Raw genomic sequence first — 20048 nt, 5'->3', positions numbered from 1 at the left:
ATTAACATTACTTAAGTGTCCTGAGAGTTAATAGACATCGCATCCAACCAGGACGGGATGTCTTTTCAAATCCCGACACTTCGGTAACGTTTGTGTGGGATTTACAGCACAGCAAGCGTAATCTCTGCTGTACATGCTCCCTGGTTGCTTAAAACTTGAGTTTCTGCACTGTGCAGTAGCTTCACTGCTACATATCTCCCCCCTTTGATAAAGGCCTTAGGACTGATCACATTTCAACCTCCCTCCAAGGTCAAAGCTCCTACGTTGGGACATAATCACACTTAAGGGTATGTTCACACGGCCTATTTACGGACGTAAATCGGGCGTTTTTGCCCCGAATTACGCCCGAAAATAGCGCCTCAATAGCGCTGACAAACATCTGCCCATTGAAAGCAATGGGCAGACGTTTGTCTGTTCACACGAGGCGTATATTTACGCGCCGCTGTCAAATGACGGCGCGTAAATAGACACCCGCGTAGAAGAAGTGACCTGTCACTTCTTTGGCCGTAATTGGAGCCGCTATTCATTGACTCCAATGAATAGCAGCGCTAATTACGGCCGTATTTGACGCGGCGTTCAAGCGCCTGCACATGCCGGTACGGCTGAAATTACGGGGATGTTTTCAGGCTGAAACATCCCCGTAATTTCAGCCGTTACGGACGCCCTCGTGTGAACATACCCTTAGGGTCACCCCTACAGTAACAGACATTTGATAATCACCCCTGGGTGTATTAGACAGGTGCTCCTGCAGCTCTTCTATGTAGGCATGCCTGGCATCCTCATCGCTTGTAGGCACTACTCTACTAGCTTTTGCTGATCACAGCCGTATTTACCTGTGTTGTGCCCTACATTCATGGACCTTTCCGCATCCATGAAGTGGCTTTGTGTGTCACCCCTTGGTTTAGACACTGGCTCATAGTGTTCAGTAACGCTCATCTCATGAGTTTTGGTATACACCGTACCATCTACCAAACCACTTTCAGACGCTATACTCCCCTCCATCTTGGAGTTTTTCATCTCAGCATTTAAATGCTCAGACTGTCTGTCCAGAGACAATTATTCACCGCACTGACCCGACCCCTCTGGGTTACTTCTATCAGACCCGGTAGTGGTCGTCTCAGCAGCAGCGTTAGGGCACGCATCCTGCTTAGTGGTATAGCACCACTTGTTGCCCTTAGCAACCTGTCTTGTGTCACATGCAACTTCAATGGCTAGACCACACTGCATTAGTATCCATTAAACAAGCCTGGAAGACCACCTCTATTGCTCCCGTTACCTCCTGGGAAAGTGTGGGTGCTACATGTGTCTCAACGTCTACATGTGAAAGACCTGCAGGGGGCAGAACTTCTAAGGGTGAAGCAGTAACCCTTCTCACACTGTACATGGCAGTAGTGTCCTCATTGGTACCATTGACAGCCCCAACATCTAGGGTAATGTTTTCACTTACATCTGGTTCCCTACTGGGGGGTTCATTAGTGACCGAGGCCACAGCCACCAGCACACACACCTCACTGACTCCACTGTCCAGGAACTCGTGCGTCACTTAGGGCTACATTCACACTGGTGTGGTCGCTCAAATAAAAAGGTGGATCACTGCTGCTGGATTCAGCTGACTGAGGTGACCCCCAAACACATGGTAGCACAAACCCCACAATACTCAATCAAAATGAAATAAAACATGACAACAGTTTCTTTGGATAAAAATGGCCACGGTGTTTATTAAGGGTAACCTAAGATAAAATAATTCGAAGAGAATAACCATAAATAATCGAATAAATAATAAAATATAAATATTTTGACCAATAAAAACCAAGTCCGCCCAGCATTAGCTGGGTGACAAACCCCTCTAACAAACAACGTGATGTGAAGGAATTTAAGAACAATAGGGCGGGAGGGTGGGCGACGGTCCAATCTTCAAAAACTGGCTGCTTGACCACGATGAACTGCTCCTTTTATGTCCAATTTTCCCGCCTTTAGGATTTTATCAATGACCAATCAGCTGGCCTTCCACAAAACTGCCTGGAGATAGAATCTGCCAGAACCTGCTCATGCAATTGCACAGCTGACCTAGGTCCAATCAGCTGGGACCAACTCCAAACTGCCCAGAGACAGAAACATCTGGAAACCGGCTCGTGCCACCAGCACAGCTTACCCGGGGGACACCACGATGGTAAGTACCATTCTAATATAAAATAACAAATGGAGAAAAGAGGGAAAGGGGGAGAGAAAAACATACCAAGCAAAAAAACATATTTTATTAACAACTTATGGGGGGCCGTGCGACCATGTGTCCCCCAGGCAATAGCCTGGGGGGCCCCTGACATGGTAGCACAAACCCCACAATACTCAATCAAAATGAAATAAAACATGACAACAGTTTCTTTGGATAAAAATGGCCACGGTGTTTATTAAGGGTAACCTAAGAAAATAATTCGAAGAGAATAACCATAAATAATCGAATAAATAATAAAATATAAATATTTTGACCAATAAAAACCAAGTCCGCCCAGCATTAGCTGGGTGACAAACCCCACAAGCCATGACATTACCAAGACATGGCCCCCCCAAAACACCGCAGCCATTCTTCAATTAAATTCTGCAGGCCCAAATTGAAAATGTCGATACCCACATCAGAAAGATGTATACAATCATTTCTGAACAGCCCGTCTGTGAGGTCTTCAAGGTCACTGTGTCTATAAGAAAGACCACCGAGGACCGACATGTATTTAGACATGGCTCTATTAATCCTTTTACGGATTCGATTCAAAAACTTATAATTTCCAGAGGACCATAGCAGTCTTGGAATAATCTCTGAAAAGGAAATAGTAGCGTCAGGGAAAAGACATTTTATCAAGGCTATATCCCTTCTCATTTCCCAAAGTAAGTCCAAAGTCTTTTCTTTACCTAGGTCATTGCCTCCAGCATGGATGATAATTAAATTCGGATCCGGCCAATAAAAACTCAGTGATTTAACTAAAGAAAACACGTTCTTCCATTGCAAACCCCTTACCCCATGCCAAAAAACCGAAAAAACTAGCAGATCCATAGACAAATTTTCTGTATAGGACCTTCTCGCGGCTCTCTTCTGTGCCCAAAATATAAAAGAGTGGCCAAGGATCCAAACAACCAAACGCTTACCTGTGGATATATAATTACACTACTAACAAGTCTGGTCGAACATAAAGTTTAAATCTATTAGACTCCCACCTTCCAATTCTTTTTATAATCCCTTCATCAATTCCTAACTGTGCAGCTTCCGTAGCTGCACCTATTCTAAACGAATGGGAGGATATTTTTAAATGCTCCAACTTCAGGGACTTCAAACATTTCTTCAAAACAGAGTTAAACTGAAATCTGGACAGCTGATCCCCATTCTGATGAATCAGGAAAGCAACCCCAAGACTCGGCCTGATTGACAACCAATGTTTAACATTAGAAACTGGGCAAAGAACAGAACCCGAAAACTGATTAATTCTAACCAAACGACCTTTTCCTAATTGATCTGTCTTAGATTTTTTTAACAATAACAAAACATGGTCAATTTTGCAACTAGCATCCTGAAATGAAAGGCCCGGGACTGAAACTTTACTCTCTGCCACCAGTTCGCTTATTCTCAAGGCTGCAAAGCAAAAAAACATATTTTATTAACAACTTATGGGGGGCCGTGCGACCATGTGTCCCCCAGGCAATAGCCTGGGGGGCCCCTGACATTCTCAGACCTGTAGAGTTTATCACCACTCCACTCACACATCGCAGCAGTATACAGCTGGTTGCCATTAGGAACAGTGCACACATCACATGCAACAGTCTTGTTATTGTGAACCATGACCTCTAGGGGCACACTTGAGCAATTAGTAACCTGTTTTACATCACATGTAATATCAGGGACCGAAGCAAACACTATAGTAGCATCCACTGAACACGACTTGAAGTCTACCTCCTGTGCTTCCCCCATCCCCATGGAATGAGTGAGCGTTACATCAGTCTCAGTTTCTACAGCATAGGAATGACCTGTAGGGGGCAACATTTCTAAAGGTGCTGCAGTCACCTCTATTGCACCAGGCACATTTTCATCACCATCACTAGGTATGGCAGGGCTGTACTCCAGGTTACCACCATCAACAATCCCAACCTCTAGGGAAATCTCAGATACACCTGGCACATCTGTTTCCAAGGACACATCCTCTGGATTACCATCAGTAACAGTACGCACATCACATGTGAGACGCTCGACTTTCTCAACTACAGCCTCAAGGGGCACACTTGAACTAATCCCCTCTTCTGTCTCGGCTGCTGTTACATACTCATGGCTTAAAGACATGTTAGGCACAATTTTGGACATTTCACTAGTGTCATCACATAAAAGCAGTGCATCAAATACATGTGCGTAATTTTTAGCAGGCATTTCCTGAATCACATTATCACTTGATATCATTACAACTGGGGCATTTTCCCTTTTTGGCAGTGGAGCAGCACACCCTGCAGAGGACTTTTCCCTGTAATGCTTATCGGAGATATTGCCTTTCTCCCACAACTGCCAAAAATGAGGGAAGTTCCTTCCCAGCACAAACTCCTCATCAAGTTCCTGACATTTTATAAGTCTGTGCTGCACAGTCCCAAAATCAGTTTCAAAGTCAATCAGAACGGTCTCACCCATCTCAGGATCCTTCTTCACGAACAGCAAAATGTCCGGATGCACCCTCGAGAACTCTTGGCGAAGATCCAGACTGACCAGTAGCGGAATCCCACCAACCAACACTTCACGTGTCTTCTCTTGCGCTCTCTCTGGCCTCCTGACCAGAGAACAATCAGGTGCACATCCATCCGCTCTATGGCATCTCCAACAGCGCTCCTTTTGCTGAACAGCCGCCACATGCTGTCGGGGTTGGTTGCTCCTAGCAACCACATCTGGGCGATTCAGCACACTTGGCTTTTTAACAGCTGCCCAACATTGCTTGGGAACACCTTTTCCATCCAGACAATAGTCCGCTTGCAAAGATTCCCACCATGAGTCCGGGTGGTTGCCCTTAGCAACGGTCCTCACAGCTTGTATCAGGTATGCATGCACTTTGCTCTTTTCTGCAAACTGTCTGCAACACATCAGGAGTACCCGGCATCAATGCAGCTGGCGTTGAAAGGCATCTACTTGGCTTGGAAGGCTGTGTATCCTTGGACAGTACTTGTGCCCTTATGGACTCTCCATTTGCTTCCAACTGTGCCAGGAACCTCTGGTTATCCTCCCTCTGCTTGGCATTTGCTTCTTGCAGCTCCGCATTCGTTTGCACTATCTTTTTGAGGAGTTCCTCAATAAGACCCATTGCAATGGAAGAACAGTCTCTTTAATTCGGCTTCTGGCCCTTTAAATTTCACTGCACACTTTTTTGTGCCATTTTATTGCCAAAAGCAATTCTCCGCCATATGTGACAACCTGGGAACCACTTAGCTCATGGGATCGCCATCTCCCAGGTGAGATGGTTGGCACACATAGAAAGTTCACTCCAACTCCTTGAGTAAAAGGTTTAAACCAGCCGCAGCTAGCTTTATTGTCTTCACAACAGCAATCAGTGGTACAACAATAAACATACAAAATAAACCCTAGGCCGTCCAGCCTCTAACTAACACATTCAGTGTCCCTCACTACGAGACACTGAGCCTTGTGCCCAGCACCTCAAAACCTTCAGTTTTACCTCACATGGTGATGACTCTCACAGGCTAGCATGCCTGTCTTCCCCAGACTGAGAGCCCTGTGTGAACTGTACACCCCTGAATTAAAGAGCCGTCTCAGGTGAAGCCTAACTAAGCTCATCAGACAGCCCAAGACATGGACTGTCTGTATGGAGTGGAAGCCGCCATTCTCCTTCACACTCCAGCAAACCAGGCCCTATTCCAGGCTTTACACCCAAGCAATAGCAGAGAAAACCCTCCCTGCTGTACATGCTCCCTGGTTGCTTAAAACCTGAGTTTCTGCACTGTCCAGTAGCTGCACTGCTACAATATATATATATATATATATATATATATATATATATATATATATATATATATACATATATATATATATATATAAACAGAAAAGAAAAGCAGCAGCACTCACCCCAAGAAAATTTATATCTGGGTGCCCAGCAAGTAGTCCTGATCCTTGGACTAAATACAATTTTCAAAAGAAGATCTTGAAGCACTCCGGTAGGCAATTAAAAAAGTATCATTTATTCGGTCAACATCAAGATAATGCAACGTTTCTAGTGATTACAGTAGTTTCTACAGTCCTGGCTGCTGCATTAAACTTTCTGTTCTCAATAAATCTCTGCTAACCAAAATCGATGCAAATGGAGCACACAAGGAACGCTGTCCATAGTCGTAGCCATATATCCAGCTCTGATATCAACATGTGCTTTTAGTAGATGACTGCATTATTGACCACTTACAATAGCATTGCACAGTAAAGTAACATTAATAATTCTATTTTTAATCTTGATGTACTATACAGTACGTCTGGGTTTTAAATAGACAAGAAGATCCTTGGTCGTTTAGGATATGGAAATAATGTTAAGTTCTATCCGGAATATTATTTAAAGAGTATTCATTAATTATGAATTACATTTGAACAAGTCTAAGGGATTTACGGTTATCGCTAAACAAGTCTAAGGAGATTGCAGAGTTGCTCATTGACCACTCATGTCCACTCTTGGACTGGAGTGAACATGAGGTCACGTGATAGGCCAGTCATGGGTCAGCAGGGAGAAAGCTACTAAATTATGCCGATTAAGAGGGCTGGGCAGGGGCGGAATCCTTGATGAATATTCATATGGAGCCATGTTTGTAGTAAATGACCTTCACGTAGTAAAAAATTGATTTATTGAATCGCACTAATATGATTTATTCAAAAACTTCCAAAAACAACAGTTCAAATACAAATTACTCTTTAAAACCCTGTTTGTTTTTTTTCTTGTAACTGGTGGTGGAGGATGTGAATATCAATGTGCTGTCTGCATGAGAACACATCCAATTATAAGTTACAAGTGTCCTTCAATTACTGCCCTGAGCACAGAAGTAATAATGAACAACACCGACACAGAGAACGACGCATCATACAATTATTCCAGCCTTGTTATCGAGAGAAACTTTACATGTCCTAGCTATAGTATCATATTTCTAGCAATGTACTTGTCCAAAATCCCAAATGTTCATTAGTATTACTGGAATTTGAATTCAAGGTTGGGAAAAATTAGGGAAAAACATTTACGATATCTAAATACTACTATCATCGGTGAAAGGCAGAGTAGGCAGTTACCTAGAGACTGGTGGTGGAGGGGCTCGACAGGGGAAATTAAAAAATAATTGCCCATATGACAGCTATCATGTATAACTTCAGGGACCGATGGTGATGGGGCACATTCTGAAACCACTGCCATTGTCCCCACCCCTGACTACTTTTACCAAAATCTCTACTTTTCAATTCTGGTAAAAGTTTAGGGAAGGACAAGGGAAATAAAGTTCCCAGTAAGCGCTATCCCCAGCACCGGCAACAGAATACAGGCAGTGGAAACGCCAATGTATAATGTCAATGGCGAGGAGCTGTCATTATGGCCGCCAACAACACCCAGCAGATCCTACATACCCTAATAAATGATGCCCATATTTTGCTGATGGCATGGGCAGCTTTGATGCAGGGAATTAGATTTCCCTGCAGCTGCTTTCTTCTATTAGTTCAATTACTCCTGTTTTTAAAAGGTTCCGTTTTAGTAATAAATGTGCCTTAGGGAATTTCCCCAAATAATTTTTTTTTGTATAAATATGTAGGTGTATATCCACTTTTGCAACTCATTTAATTGCCCCAATGCATCTAAAATAAAAAAATCAAGCAACTTTGCAAGCAGTCTTAGGGCATGACCACACATGGCGGAATTCCTCCGCAACTGTCCGCATCGATGCCGCACAGAATCTGCGTTGCAGATTCTGCAGCGGATCTGCACAAAATGTGCAGTACATTGATGCGGACTAGCTGCTGCAGACTGCGGGAAAAGTGCTTCCCTTCTCCCTATCAGTGCAGGATAGAGAGAAGGGACAGCACTTTCCCTAGTGAAAGTAAAAGAAATTCATACTTACCGCCCGTTGTCTTTATGACGCGTCCCTCCTTCGGCATCCAGCCCGACCTCCCTGGATGACGCGCCAGTCCATGTGACCGCTGCAGCCTGTGCTTGGCCTGTGATTGGCTGCAGCCGTCACTTACACTGAAACGTCATCCTGGGAGGCCGGACTGGAGACAGAAACAGGGAGTTCTCGGTAAGTACGAACTTCATTTTTTTTTACAGATACATGTATATTGGGATCGGTAGTCACTGTCCCGGGTGCAGAAACAGTTACTGCCGATCGCTTAACTCTTTCAGCACCCTGGACAGTGACTATTTACTGACGTCTCCTAGCAACGCTCCCGTCATTACGGGAGCCCCATTGACTTCCTCAGTCTGGCTGTAGACCTAGAAATACATAGGTCCAGCCAGAATGAAGAAATGTCAAGTAAAAAAAGCAAGACGCATCCGCAGCACACATGACATGTGCATGACAGCTGCGGACTTCATTGCGGAACTTTGAATCTCCATTGAAGTCAATGGAGAAATTCCGCCATGAGTCCGCCACTGCTCCGCAACAGACAGAGCATGCTGCGGACACCAAATTCCGCTCCGCAGCCTATGCTCCGCAGCGGAATTGTACGCATCGTGTAAACGAACACTGCTAAATTAAAGTGAAAGTCAATGTAGAAACGGCTCCGCTGCGGATTAACGCTGCGGAGTGTCCGCAGCGGAATTTAAGTGCAATTCCGCCATGTGTGAACCCGCCCTTAAATAAAAATATGCCACTGCTTCATGTCTGCAGCTCCGATGCAGACCAATGTGTCCTTGCAGACCTTCCATCTGTCCTCTACTTCTTGTTCAAATAAGCGATTATGAAAAAAAGAAGGAAGAGATAGAAGAGAGTGGGACTGCATGATCATACTACACATGGTTTGTTTGTAGTCTGTTACCATGGATACAGCTAGGACATTTTTAATCAAGACAATTGCTTACTTTTTTTTAGTTAGATCCATTGGAGCAATACAAAGAGTAAGCAAAGATAGACACAGTATTTATCAGTAAATTACAAAATATCATCAGTTTTACCAGGTCACTACACAGAACGAAATAATTGTACACAGAGGGGTTCCCCAGTAGCGGTATGAAGTACAGCAGGTATTATTGACCGAAACTCCCATATCTCCACGGGGAGCAAACATTGCTAAGAGAACACCAGCAGCAGGATTGACTCATTTATTGATTGCTGATTTTGCTTTCCTGTAACATACAATTCCCAGGTGGATATCTGAAGAAGATGACGCCAGACCCCATGGACCCCTCCTCCGAAAGCTAAATTGGTATTCGCGGAGCACAGAGAAGAAAAGTCATTTAAGGACAGCGACAACACAAGAACCTCTGCCCCGTCTGCCCCGTCTACTCCCGCCCGCCAGCTATCCGTAAAAAGTGGATATTAATTGAACATTGCTGTTTTCAAGAAAATAAACATCTGCTCATGACCAGAGGATCTGCCGATAGGAAATGCTCCTTGTATGATTAGTGATCTGGTTTAAGGAAAAGCAATGAACTGCATTTAACCCCTTAAGGACTAATCCCTTTTCGTTGGCCCTTCCGGGCTGCAGAAGTTTTATCATTTTTGCCTCACTGCATTGCAAAGGCCAGAACTACCTTTATTTATTTTTTTGTGGATGTCGTCGTAGGAGGTCTGGGAGAAGTTTTTGTATTTAAACATTCAAATAATTAAATGGTTATTACTATTCATTTTTTTGGGGGTGAAGGAAAGCATTGCCACAAATAGTAAATGGTTTTAAATCTCATTTTGGCTAATTACCAAATTATGTATATGCTTTATTATTTTTTGTCGCTTTTCTTTAATAGATTTTATCTACAGCTTCTGTCTGCAATTTCCGTGCATTGGACTCACAGCATCTATCTATCTATCTATCTATCTATCTATCTATCTATCTATCTATCTATCTATCTATCTATCTATCTATCTATCTATCTATCTATCTATCTATCTATCTATCTATCTATCTATGTATCTATCTATCTATCTATCTATCTATCTATCTATCTATCTATCTATCTATCTATCTCATATCTATCTATCTATCTATCTATCTATCTATCTATCTATCTATCTATCTATCTATCTATCATCTATCTATCTATCTATCTATCTATCTATCTATCTATCTATCTATCTATCTATCTATCTATCTATCTATCTATCTATCTATCTATCTATCTATCTATCATCTATCTATCCATCTATGTATCTCATATCTATCTATCTATCTATCTATCTATCTATCTATCTATCTATCTATCTATCTATCTATCTATCTATCTATCTATCTATCTATCTATCTATCTATCTATCTATCTATCTATCTATCGCTATCTCACAATACTTTATTTATATATAGGCATCTTTTAGGAGTCTTCTCCCAGAACAGCACTATGGGCTTTACTTTGGTCCAGGACTGATAGTATAACATTGTCAGCCATAGTGACTAGACTGCCAGGGATGATTGTGGGTGAAATTAAGGGAATATTGATTAAGGCATCTAATGGGTTAAATGGCTGGGATTGGAGATTTCGCTTATCGCAGCTGTCAATTACAGACGCTCTCCGGTTGGTGATCAGGGAAGCACAACTGCTGTGCCTGCACAATCATCATGACATTATGGTTCACCAAGGGGTTAAATAACATAAGACAGTAAACTTTTATTGACGTTTTTATTTGTGGTAGGGGGGGACCCTGCAGCCCAACTTTGTCCAGTCCATCATTCCCCTGCAGCAGGCCACTGGTAGGGTTGGGATGTATGGCATTTGGTATACCAGCTCATATTGATGAATGTAATATTGTATTGTGATTGGGTCGTCAGCTCTGTGTGTTTGATACAAAGATTATCTCCATGCGTGCACTGATTTGTTAAATATATTCGGTACATTTCTACATCCCGATTCTGCCACTAGGGGGTGTTTCTGTACCGGTTTCCCTAAAATAACATTTCCAGTTCTCGTACGCTGGCAGTTCACCTCTCTATTCTAAAGCCACTGACTCTTATAACTATCAATGAAATCCCTCCTTTAATTTTCTTACCTCTGCTAGACAAATGAAAGCTGGATTTGCATTAGTTGCTATGAGGTCCAATAGACCTATGATAACAGTGAGTAGCCAGAGTATAGGGACAAGAAGTGTTTTCATGGGGACAGTGGCACAGAAGTTCACACACGAGCCTGTAACTTCAAGCTCTGATAAATCAACACAGGAATAATATTTTTAAAGGGCATCTGCCTTCATTGTTTAAGATTATCGGGCTATCATAAAATAAACGATAACATGCCAGATATAATACTGAGGTCTTCTTATGTGTCAGAAGGGCATTACGGTGCAACTGCTACCTTTGCACCCCCTATCTCTATGCTCCAATGTGCTTAGTATTTTTCTAGGTCTCGTGATATTCCAAATTATTTTACAGTCCTGGGTCTGCAATAGGTGCTAGACCAGGGGTCTCAAATACGTGGTCTGTGGGCCGCATGCGGCCCCTGAGGCTGTCATCTGCAGCCCGCGGGGCACCGTAGCTCCCTCGGGAGAGGAGAGAGCAGTCCGAAGGAGGAGTGTGCCGGCGCTCCTTCATGATGTCCCAGATCAGAGCTTATACTTGCACTCTGCTCCGGGACTCCTGCTCTGTCCATATATGGACAGTGATGTCAGGAGCAGTGCTGGAGTCCCAGTCGGAGTGCTAGAAGCAGCTCTGCTCCCGGACTCCGGCTGGGGAAGCCCCTGACATCACTGTCTATATATGGACAGTGATGTCAGGAGCAGAGCTGTTGTCCCAGGAAGAGCGCTACTAGCGCTCTGCCCGCGACTCCGGCTCTCGGGTTCCCTCTGACATCACTGTCCATATATGGACAGTGATGTCAGGAGCTTCCCCAGAGTTCCGGAGCATAGCCTATACTAGTGCTCTGCCCTGGGACTCCGGCTCTGAGGTTGCCCCTGACATCACATTCCGGTCCAGGAGAATCCTCTGACGTCACTGTCAATGGATAGTGACGTCAGGGGCTCCTCCAGCAGAGGAATCGCCGGCTTAAAGAGGCTCTGTCACCAGATTTTGCAACCCCTATCTGCTATTGCAGCAGATAGGCGCTGCAATGTAGATTACAGTAACGTTTTTATTTTTAAAAAACGAGCATTTTTGGCCAAGTTATGACCATTTTCGTATTTATGCAAATGAGGCTTGCAAAAGTACAACTGGGCGTGTTGAAAAGTAAAAGTACAACTGGGCGTGTATTGTGTGCGTACATCGGGGCGTGTTTACTACTTTTACGAGCTGGGCGTTGTGTATAGAAGTATCATCCACTTCTCTTCACAACGCCCAGCTTCTGGCAGTGCAGACACAGCGTGTTCTCCAGAGATCACGCTGTGACGTCACTCACAGGTCCTGCATCGTGTCAGGACACATCGGCACCAGAGGCTACAGATGATTCTGCAGCAGCATCGGCGTTTGCAGGTAAGTCGATGTAGCTACTTACCTGCAAATGCTGATGCTGCTGCAGAATCAACTGTAGCCTCTGGTGCCGACACGATGCAGGACCTGTGAGTGACGTCACAGATCTGCACTGCCAGAAGCTGGGCGTTCTGAAGAGAAGTGGATGATACTTCTCATCAGAAAGCCCAGCTAGTAAAAGTAGTAAACACGCCCCGATGTACGCACATAATACACGCCCAGTTGTACTTTTACTTTTCAACACGCCCAGTTGTACTTTTGCAAGCCTCATTTGCATAAATACGAAAATGGTCATAACTTGGCCAAAAATGCTCGTTTTTTAAAAAGAAAAACGTTACTCTTATCTACATTGCAGCGCCGATCTGCTGCAATAGCAGATAGGGGTTGCAAAATCTGGTGACAGAGCCTCTTTAAGCATCGGCAACTCTCTGGCTGGGGATCTCACTCCTAGGAGGAGCCCCAGTGGAGCTATCTACAGGGAGGTGTGTGTGTGTGGCGCACTATCTACAGAGGGCACTGTGGCATTATCTACAGAGGGCATTGTGGCATTATGTAAAAAGGGGCTGCCCAATCTTGATATTCTTGTGTCAGCCAAACGCTGCCAACTGAGCAGCTAGACTGTAGTTAGCGGCACAAACTGGAAAACTGGATTGTTAAAATAAGTACGTGGGGTAAACTCACAAATTTCCATTAAGTTCAAACCTAGCGGAATTATTAGGGTACGACCGAAAAACGGTCAATAAATGGGAAAAATGGCGTTCTGTTCCGGAGGGCCGTTTTTTTTGTGCGGCAGTTTTTCAAAACGGCCGTGTAAAAAAACGGCTGCGAAAAAGAAGTGCAGGTCATTTCTTGGGACGTTTTTGGAGCATTTTTTCATAGACTATTGAAAACAGCTCCAAAAACGGCCATAAAAAACGCTGCCAGAAACGCGAGTGGCTAAAAAAAAGTCTGAAAATCAGGAGCTGTTTTCCCTTGAAAATAGCTCAGTATTTTCAGACGTTTTTGGTTAAGCGTGTGAACATACCCTTATAGTAATGTAGTATTGTTATAGTAATGTAGTATTATTATAGTAATGTAGTATTGTTATAGTAATGTAGTATTGTTATAGTAATGTAGTATTATAGTAATGTAGTATTTTTATAGTAGTGTACTATTGTTATAGTAATGTAGTATTATTATAGTAATGTAGCATTATAGTAATGTAGTATTGTTATAAAAATTTAGTATTATAGTAATGTAGTATTGTTATACTAATGTAGTATGATTATAGTAATGCAGTATTATTATAGTAATGTAGTATTGTTATACTAATGTAGTATGATTATAGTAATGTAGCGTTATAGTATTGTAGTATTATTATAGTAATGTAGTATTATTATACAGATGCAGCCATCTTTACCTTGACTTGTAATGCATTAAATAAACAATGGCTAGATCTCTTATCTTGACTTTTTCAATGGCTAAGGGCGGGTTCACACATAGCGGAATTTCACTTAAATTCCGCTGCGGACACTCCGCAGCGTTAATCCGCAGCGGAGCCGTTTCTCCATTGACTTTCACTTTAATTTAGCAGTGTTCGTTTACACGATGCGTACAATTCCGCTGCGGAGCATAGGCTGCGGAGCGGAATTTGGTGTCCGCAGCATGCTCTGTCTGTTGCGGAGCAGTGGCGGACTGGTTGCGGACTCATGGCGGAATTTCTCCATTGACTTCAATGGAGAGTCAAAATTCCGCAATGAAGTCCGCAGATCTTATGTGTGCTGCGGAGCGTATTGTTTTTACTACCATGACATTTCTTCATTCTGGCTGGACCTATGTATTTCTAGGTCTACAGCCAGACTGAGGAAGTCAATGGGGCTCCCGTAATGACGGGAGCATTGCTAGGAGACGTCTGTAAATAGTCACTGTCCAGGGTGCTGAAAGAGTTAAGCGATCAGCAGTAACTGTTTCTGCACCCGGGACAGTGACTACCGATCTCAATATACATGTATCTGTAAAAAAAAATATAAGTTCATACTTACCGAGAACTCCCTGCGTCTGTCTCCAGTCCGGCCTCCCAGGATGACGTTTCAGTGTAAGTGACGGCTGCAGCCAATCACAGGCCAAGCACAGGCTGCAGCGGTCACATGGACTGGAGCGTCATCCAGGGAGGTCGGGCCGGATGCCGAAAGAGGGACGCGTCACCAAGACAACGGGCGGTAAGTATGAATTTCTTTGACTTTCACTAGGGAAAGTGCTGTCCCTTCTCTCTATCCTGCACTGAATAGGGAGAAGAGAAGCACTTTTCCTGCAGTCCGCAGCGGCCAGTCCGCATCAATTTTCTGCACATTTTGTGCAGATCCGCTGCAGAATCTGCAACGCAGATTCTGTGCGGCATTGATGCGGACAGTTGCAGAGGAATTCCGCCATGTGTGGTCATGCCCTTATGTTGTTTTATATCACGCTGCAGCAAGTTATCAGAGTCAAGTTAAAGATGGTGACATCCATAGTATTGTAGTATTGTAAGGGTATGTTCACACGGCTTATTTTCAGTCCTTTTTCTGGCCGTACACGCCCAAAAAACGTCCGAAAAATCGGAAGCAGAACGCCTCCAAACATCTGCCCATTGATTTCAATGGGAAAGACGGAGTTCTGTTCCGACGGGCCGTTTATCTACGCGGCCATTTTTAAAAACGGCCGTGAAAATCAAGTGCAAGTCACTTCTTGAGCCGATTTTGGAGCCGTTTTCAATTGACTCTATAGAAAAACAGCTCCAAAAACGGCCCTAAAAACGCTGTGAAAAACGCGAGTTTGCTTAAAAAACTTCTGAAAATCAGGAGCTGTTTTCCCTGGAAACAGCTCGGTATTTTCAGACGTTCTTGATTTTGTGTGTACACATACCCTTACAGTAATGTATTAGTGTTATAGTAATGTAGTATTATAGTAATAGAGTATTATAGTAATGTAGTATTGTTATTATAGTAATGTAATGTCGTATTATTATAGTAATGTACTTTTGTTATAGTATTGTAGTATTACAGTAATGTCGTATTATTATAGTAATGTAGTATTATTGTTATAAGAATGTCATATTATTATAGTAATGTAGCTTTGTTATAGTATTGTAGTATTATTATAGTAATGTAGTATTGTTATAATGTAGTATTAGGCTGGGTTCACACGACCTATTTTCAGGCGTAAACGAGGCGTATTATGCCTCGATTTACGCCTGAAAATAGGGCTACAATACGTCGGCAAACATCTGCCCATTCATTTGAATGGGTTTGCCGACGTACTGTGCAGACAACCTGTAATTTACGCGTCATCGTTTGACAGCTGTCAAATGACGACGCGTAAAATCACTACCTCGTCAAAGAAGTGCAGGACACTTCTTTGGACGTTTTTGGAGCCGTTTTCTCATAGACTCCAATGAAAACAGCTCCAAAAACGGACGTAAAAAACGCAGCGAAAAACGCGAGTTGCTCAAAAAACGTCTGAAAATCAGGGGCTGTTTTCCCTTGAAAACAGCTCCGTATTTTCAGACGTGATTGCAGTTATCGTGTGCACATACCCTAATAGTAATGTAGCATTATAGTAATGTAGTATTGTTATTATAATGTAGTATTATTATAGTAATGTAGTATTGTTATAGTAATGTAGCATTATAGTAATGTAGTATTGTTATAGTAATGTAGTGTTATAGTAATGTAGTATTATACTAATAGAGTATTATAGAATGTAGCATTATAGTAATGTAGTATTGTTATTATAGTAATGTAGTGTTATAGTAATGTAGTATTATTCTAGAAATGTAGTATTATTATAGTAATGTAGTATTATTCTAGAAATGTAGTATTATTATAGTAATGTAGTATTATAGTAATGTAGTATTATTCTAGAAATGTAGTATTATTATAGTAATGTAGTATTATAGTAATGTAGTATTATTATAGTAATGTATTATTATAGTAATGTAGTATTATTATAGTAATGTAGTATTATAGTAATGTAGTATTATTATAGTAATGTAGTATTATTATAGTAATGTAGTATTATTCTAGAAATGTAGTATTATTCTAGAAATGTAGTATTATTATAGTAATGTAGTATTATTATAGTAATGTAGTATTATAGTAATGTAGTATTGTTATAGTAATGTAGTGTTATAGTAGTATTATAGTTATGTAGTATTATAGTAATGTAGTATTATTATAGTAATGTAGTATTATAGTAATGTAGTATTATTATAGTAATGTAGCATTATTATAGTAATGTAGTATTATTCTAGTAATGTAGTATTATTATAGCAATGTAGTATTATAGTAATGTAGTATTATTCTAGTAATGTAGTATTATTATAGCAATGTAGTATTATAGTAATGTAGTATTATTATAGTAATGTAGTATTATTATAGTAATGTAGCATTATAGTAATGTAGTATTGTTATAGTAATGTAGCATTATAGTAATGTAGTAGTGTTATAGTAATGTAGTGTTATAGTAATGTAGTGTTATAGTAATGTAGCATTATAGTAATGTAGTATTGTTATTATAGTAATGTAGTGTTATAGTAATGTAGTATTGTTATAGTAATGTAGTGTTATAGTAATGTAGTATTATACTAATAGAATATTATAGTAATGTAGTATTGTTATTATAGTAATGTAGTATTGTTATTATAGTAATGTTGTATTATTATAGTGATGTACTTTTGTTATAGTAATGTAGTATTATATTATTACAGTAATGTCGCATTATTATAGTAATGTAGTATTATTATAGTAATGTAGTAGTATAGTAATTTAGTATTGTTATAGTAATGCAGCTTTATAGTAATGTAGTATTATAGTAATGTAGTATTATTCTAGTAATGTAGTATTATTATAGTAATGTAGTATTATAGTAATGTAGTATTATTCTAGAAATGTAGTATTATTATAGTAATGTAGTATTATAGTAATGTAGTATTATTATAGTAATGTAGTATTATAGTAATGTAGTATTATTCTAGAAATGTAGTATTATTATAGTAATGTAGTATTATTATAGTAATGTAGTATTATAGTAATGTAGTATTATTCTAGAAATGTAGTATTATTATAGTAATGTAGTATTATAGTAATGTAGTATTATTATAGTAATGTAGTATTATAGTAATGTAGTATTATTATAGTAATGTAGTATTATTATAGTAATGTAGTATTATAGTAATGTAGTATTATTATAGTAATGTAGTATTATTATAGTAATGTAGTATTATAGTAATGTAGTATTGTTATAGTAATGTAGTGTTATAGTAGTATTATAGTTATGTAGTATTATAGTAATGTAGTATTATTATAGTAATGTAGTATTATAGTAATGTAGTATTATTATAGTAATGTAGCATTATTATAGTAATGTAGTATTATTCTAGTAATGTAGTATTATTATAGCAATGTAGTATTATAGTAATGTAGTATTATTCTAGTAATGTAGTATTATTCTAGTAATGTGGTATTATTATAGCAATGTAGTATTATAGTAATGTAGTATTATTATAGTAATGTAGTATTATTATAGTAATGTGGTATTGTTATAGTAATGTAGTATCATAGTAATGTAGTATTGTTATAAGAAGAAAGTAAAATAGGAGGGAACCTCCAGCTCACCTTGAGGCAGAAGAAATGCAGATGCCTGATGCGCACGGATCCTCGTGTCGGCACACGCTGATGAAATTGTAACAGAGAAAAAGTTGAGATCCAGCGCACGAATATGTTAAAATGGAATCCAGTTCCAATTTTATTGAATAAACAGCATAAAACAAGGAATCTTATTCCCCAGTGGGTAAGGTGGATGTAGGTAGAAGAAAAATGGATGCGTAGCCTACGCGTTTCAGACGATAGCCTCGTCCTTAGTCATTCTCAGCCATGACTAAGGACAAGGCTATCGTCTGAAACGCGTAGGCTACGCATCCATTTTTCTTCTACCTACATCCACCTTACCCACTGGGGAATAAGATTCCTTGTTTTATGCTGTTTATTCAATAAAATTGGAACTGGATTCCATTTTAACATATTCGTGCGCTGGATCTCAACTTTTTCTCTGTTACAATAGTATTGTTATAGTAATGTAGTATTATTCTAGTAATGTAGTATTGTTATAGTAATGTAGTATTATAGTAATATCGTATTATTCTAGTAATGTAGTATTGTTATAGTAATGTAGTATTATTATAGTAATGTAGTATTATTATAGTAATGTAGTATTGTTATAGTGATGTATTATTGTTATAGTAATGTAGTGTTATAGAAATGTAGTATTATTCTAGTAATGTAGTATTATAGTAATGTAGTGTTATAGTAATGTAGTATTGTTATAGTAATGTAGTATTAAAGTAATGTAGTATTATTATAGTAATGTAGTATTATAGTAATGTAGTATTATTATAGTAATGTAGTATTGTTATTATAGTAATGTAGTATTGTTGTAGTAATGTAGTATTATTATAGTAATGTAGTTTTATAGTAATGTAGTGTTATAGTAATGTAGTATTGTTATAGTAATGTAGTATTAAAGTAATGTAGTATTATTATAGTAATGTAGTATAATAGTAATGTAGTATTGTTATTATAGTAATGTAGTATTGTTGTAGTAATGTAGTATTGTTATAGTAATGTAGTATTAAAGTAATGTAGTATTATTATAGTAATGTAGTATTATAGTAATGTAGTATTATAGTAATGTAGTATTATAGTAATGTAGTATTGTTATTATAGTAATGTAGTATTGTTGTAGTAATGTAGTATTATTATAGTAATGTAGTATTATAGTAATGTAGTATTATAGTAATGTAGTATTATTATAGTAATGTAGTATTGTTATTATAGTAATGTAGTATTGTTAAAGTAATGTAGTATTATAGTAATGTAGTGTTATAGTAATGTAGTATTATAGTAATGTAGTATTATAGTAATGTAGTGTTATAGTAATGTAGTATTATAGTAATGTAGTGTTATAGTAATGTAGTGTTATAGTAATGTAGTATTATAGTAATGTAGTGTTATAGTAATGTAGTGTTATAGTAATGTAGTATTATAGTAATGTAGTAGTATTATAGTAATGTAGTGTTATAGTAATGTAGTATTATAGTAATGTAGTATTATAGTAATGTAGTATTGTTATTATAGTAATGTAGTGTTATAGCAGTTCGAATAACTAATTGATTAACAATAATTTTGTATTGTATCAAATTTGTGTTATGTAATGCGGCTGTCAACTTCACATTTTTTCTATATGTGGCCAATTAACCCGGCGGAGTTGGAGACTCCTGTGCTAGACTATAGGATTAAGGCCTCATTTACACGAGCGTATTATACGCGCGTGCGACGCGCGTGCTTTTCACGCGTGTCGTACGCACCTATAATAGTCTATGGGGCTGTTTAGACGATGCGTGAATTTTGCGCAGCGTGAGTGCGTTGCGTAAAACTCACGACATGTT

General features: G+C 39.6%; 1 protein-coding gene across 1 annotated transcript in view; it reads left to right on the top strand.

The window, feature by feature from the left end:
• The window catches only part of EML4 (EMAP like 4), a 161715-nt gene extending 152238 nt beyond the window's left edge, over positions 1-9477 (top strand). The window contains exon 24 of the mRNA XM_075863253.1: positions 9350-9477. Within this exon, the coding sequence (XP_075719368.1) occupies positions 9350-9361 (12 nt within the window). The 3' untranslated portion in view covers positions 9362-9477. The remainder of the gene's footprint in view (positions 1-9349) is intronic.
• The last annotated feature ends 10571 nt before the right edge of the window (positions 9478-20048 follow it).

Source organism: Rhinoderma darwinii, chromosome 4, assembly GCF_050947455.1.
Source record: "Rhinoderma darwinii isolate aRhiDar2 chromosome 4, aRhiDar2.hap1, whole genome shotgun sequence".
Taxonomy (NCBI): Eukaryota; Metazoa; Chordata; class Amphibia; order Anura; family Rhinodermatidae; genus Rhinoderma; species Rhinoderma darwinii.
The sequence above is the reverse complement of the archived record's forward strand: the minus strand, read 5'-3'. Positions and strand labels throughout refer to the sequence as shown.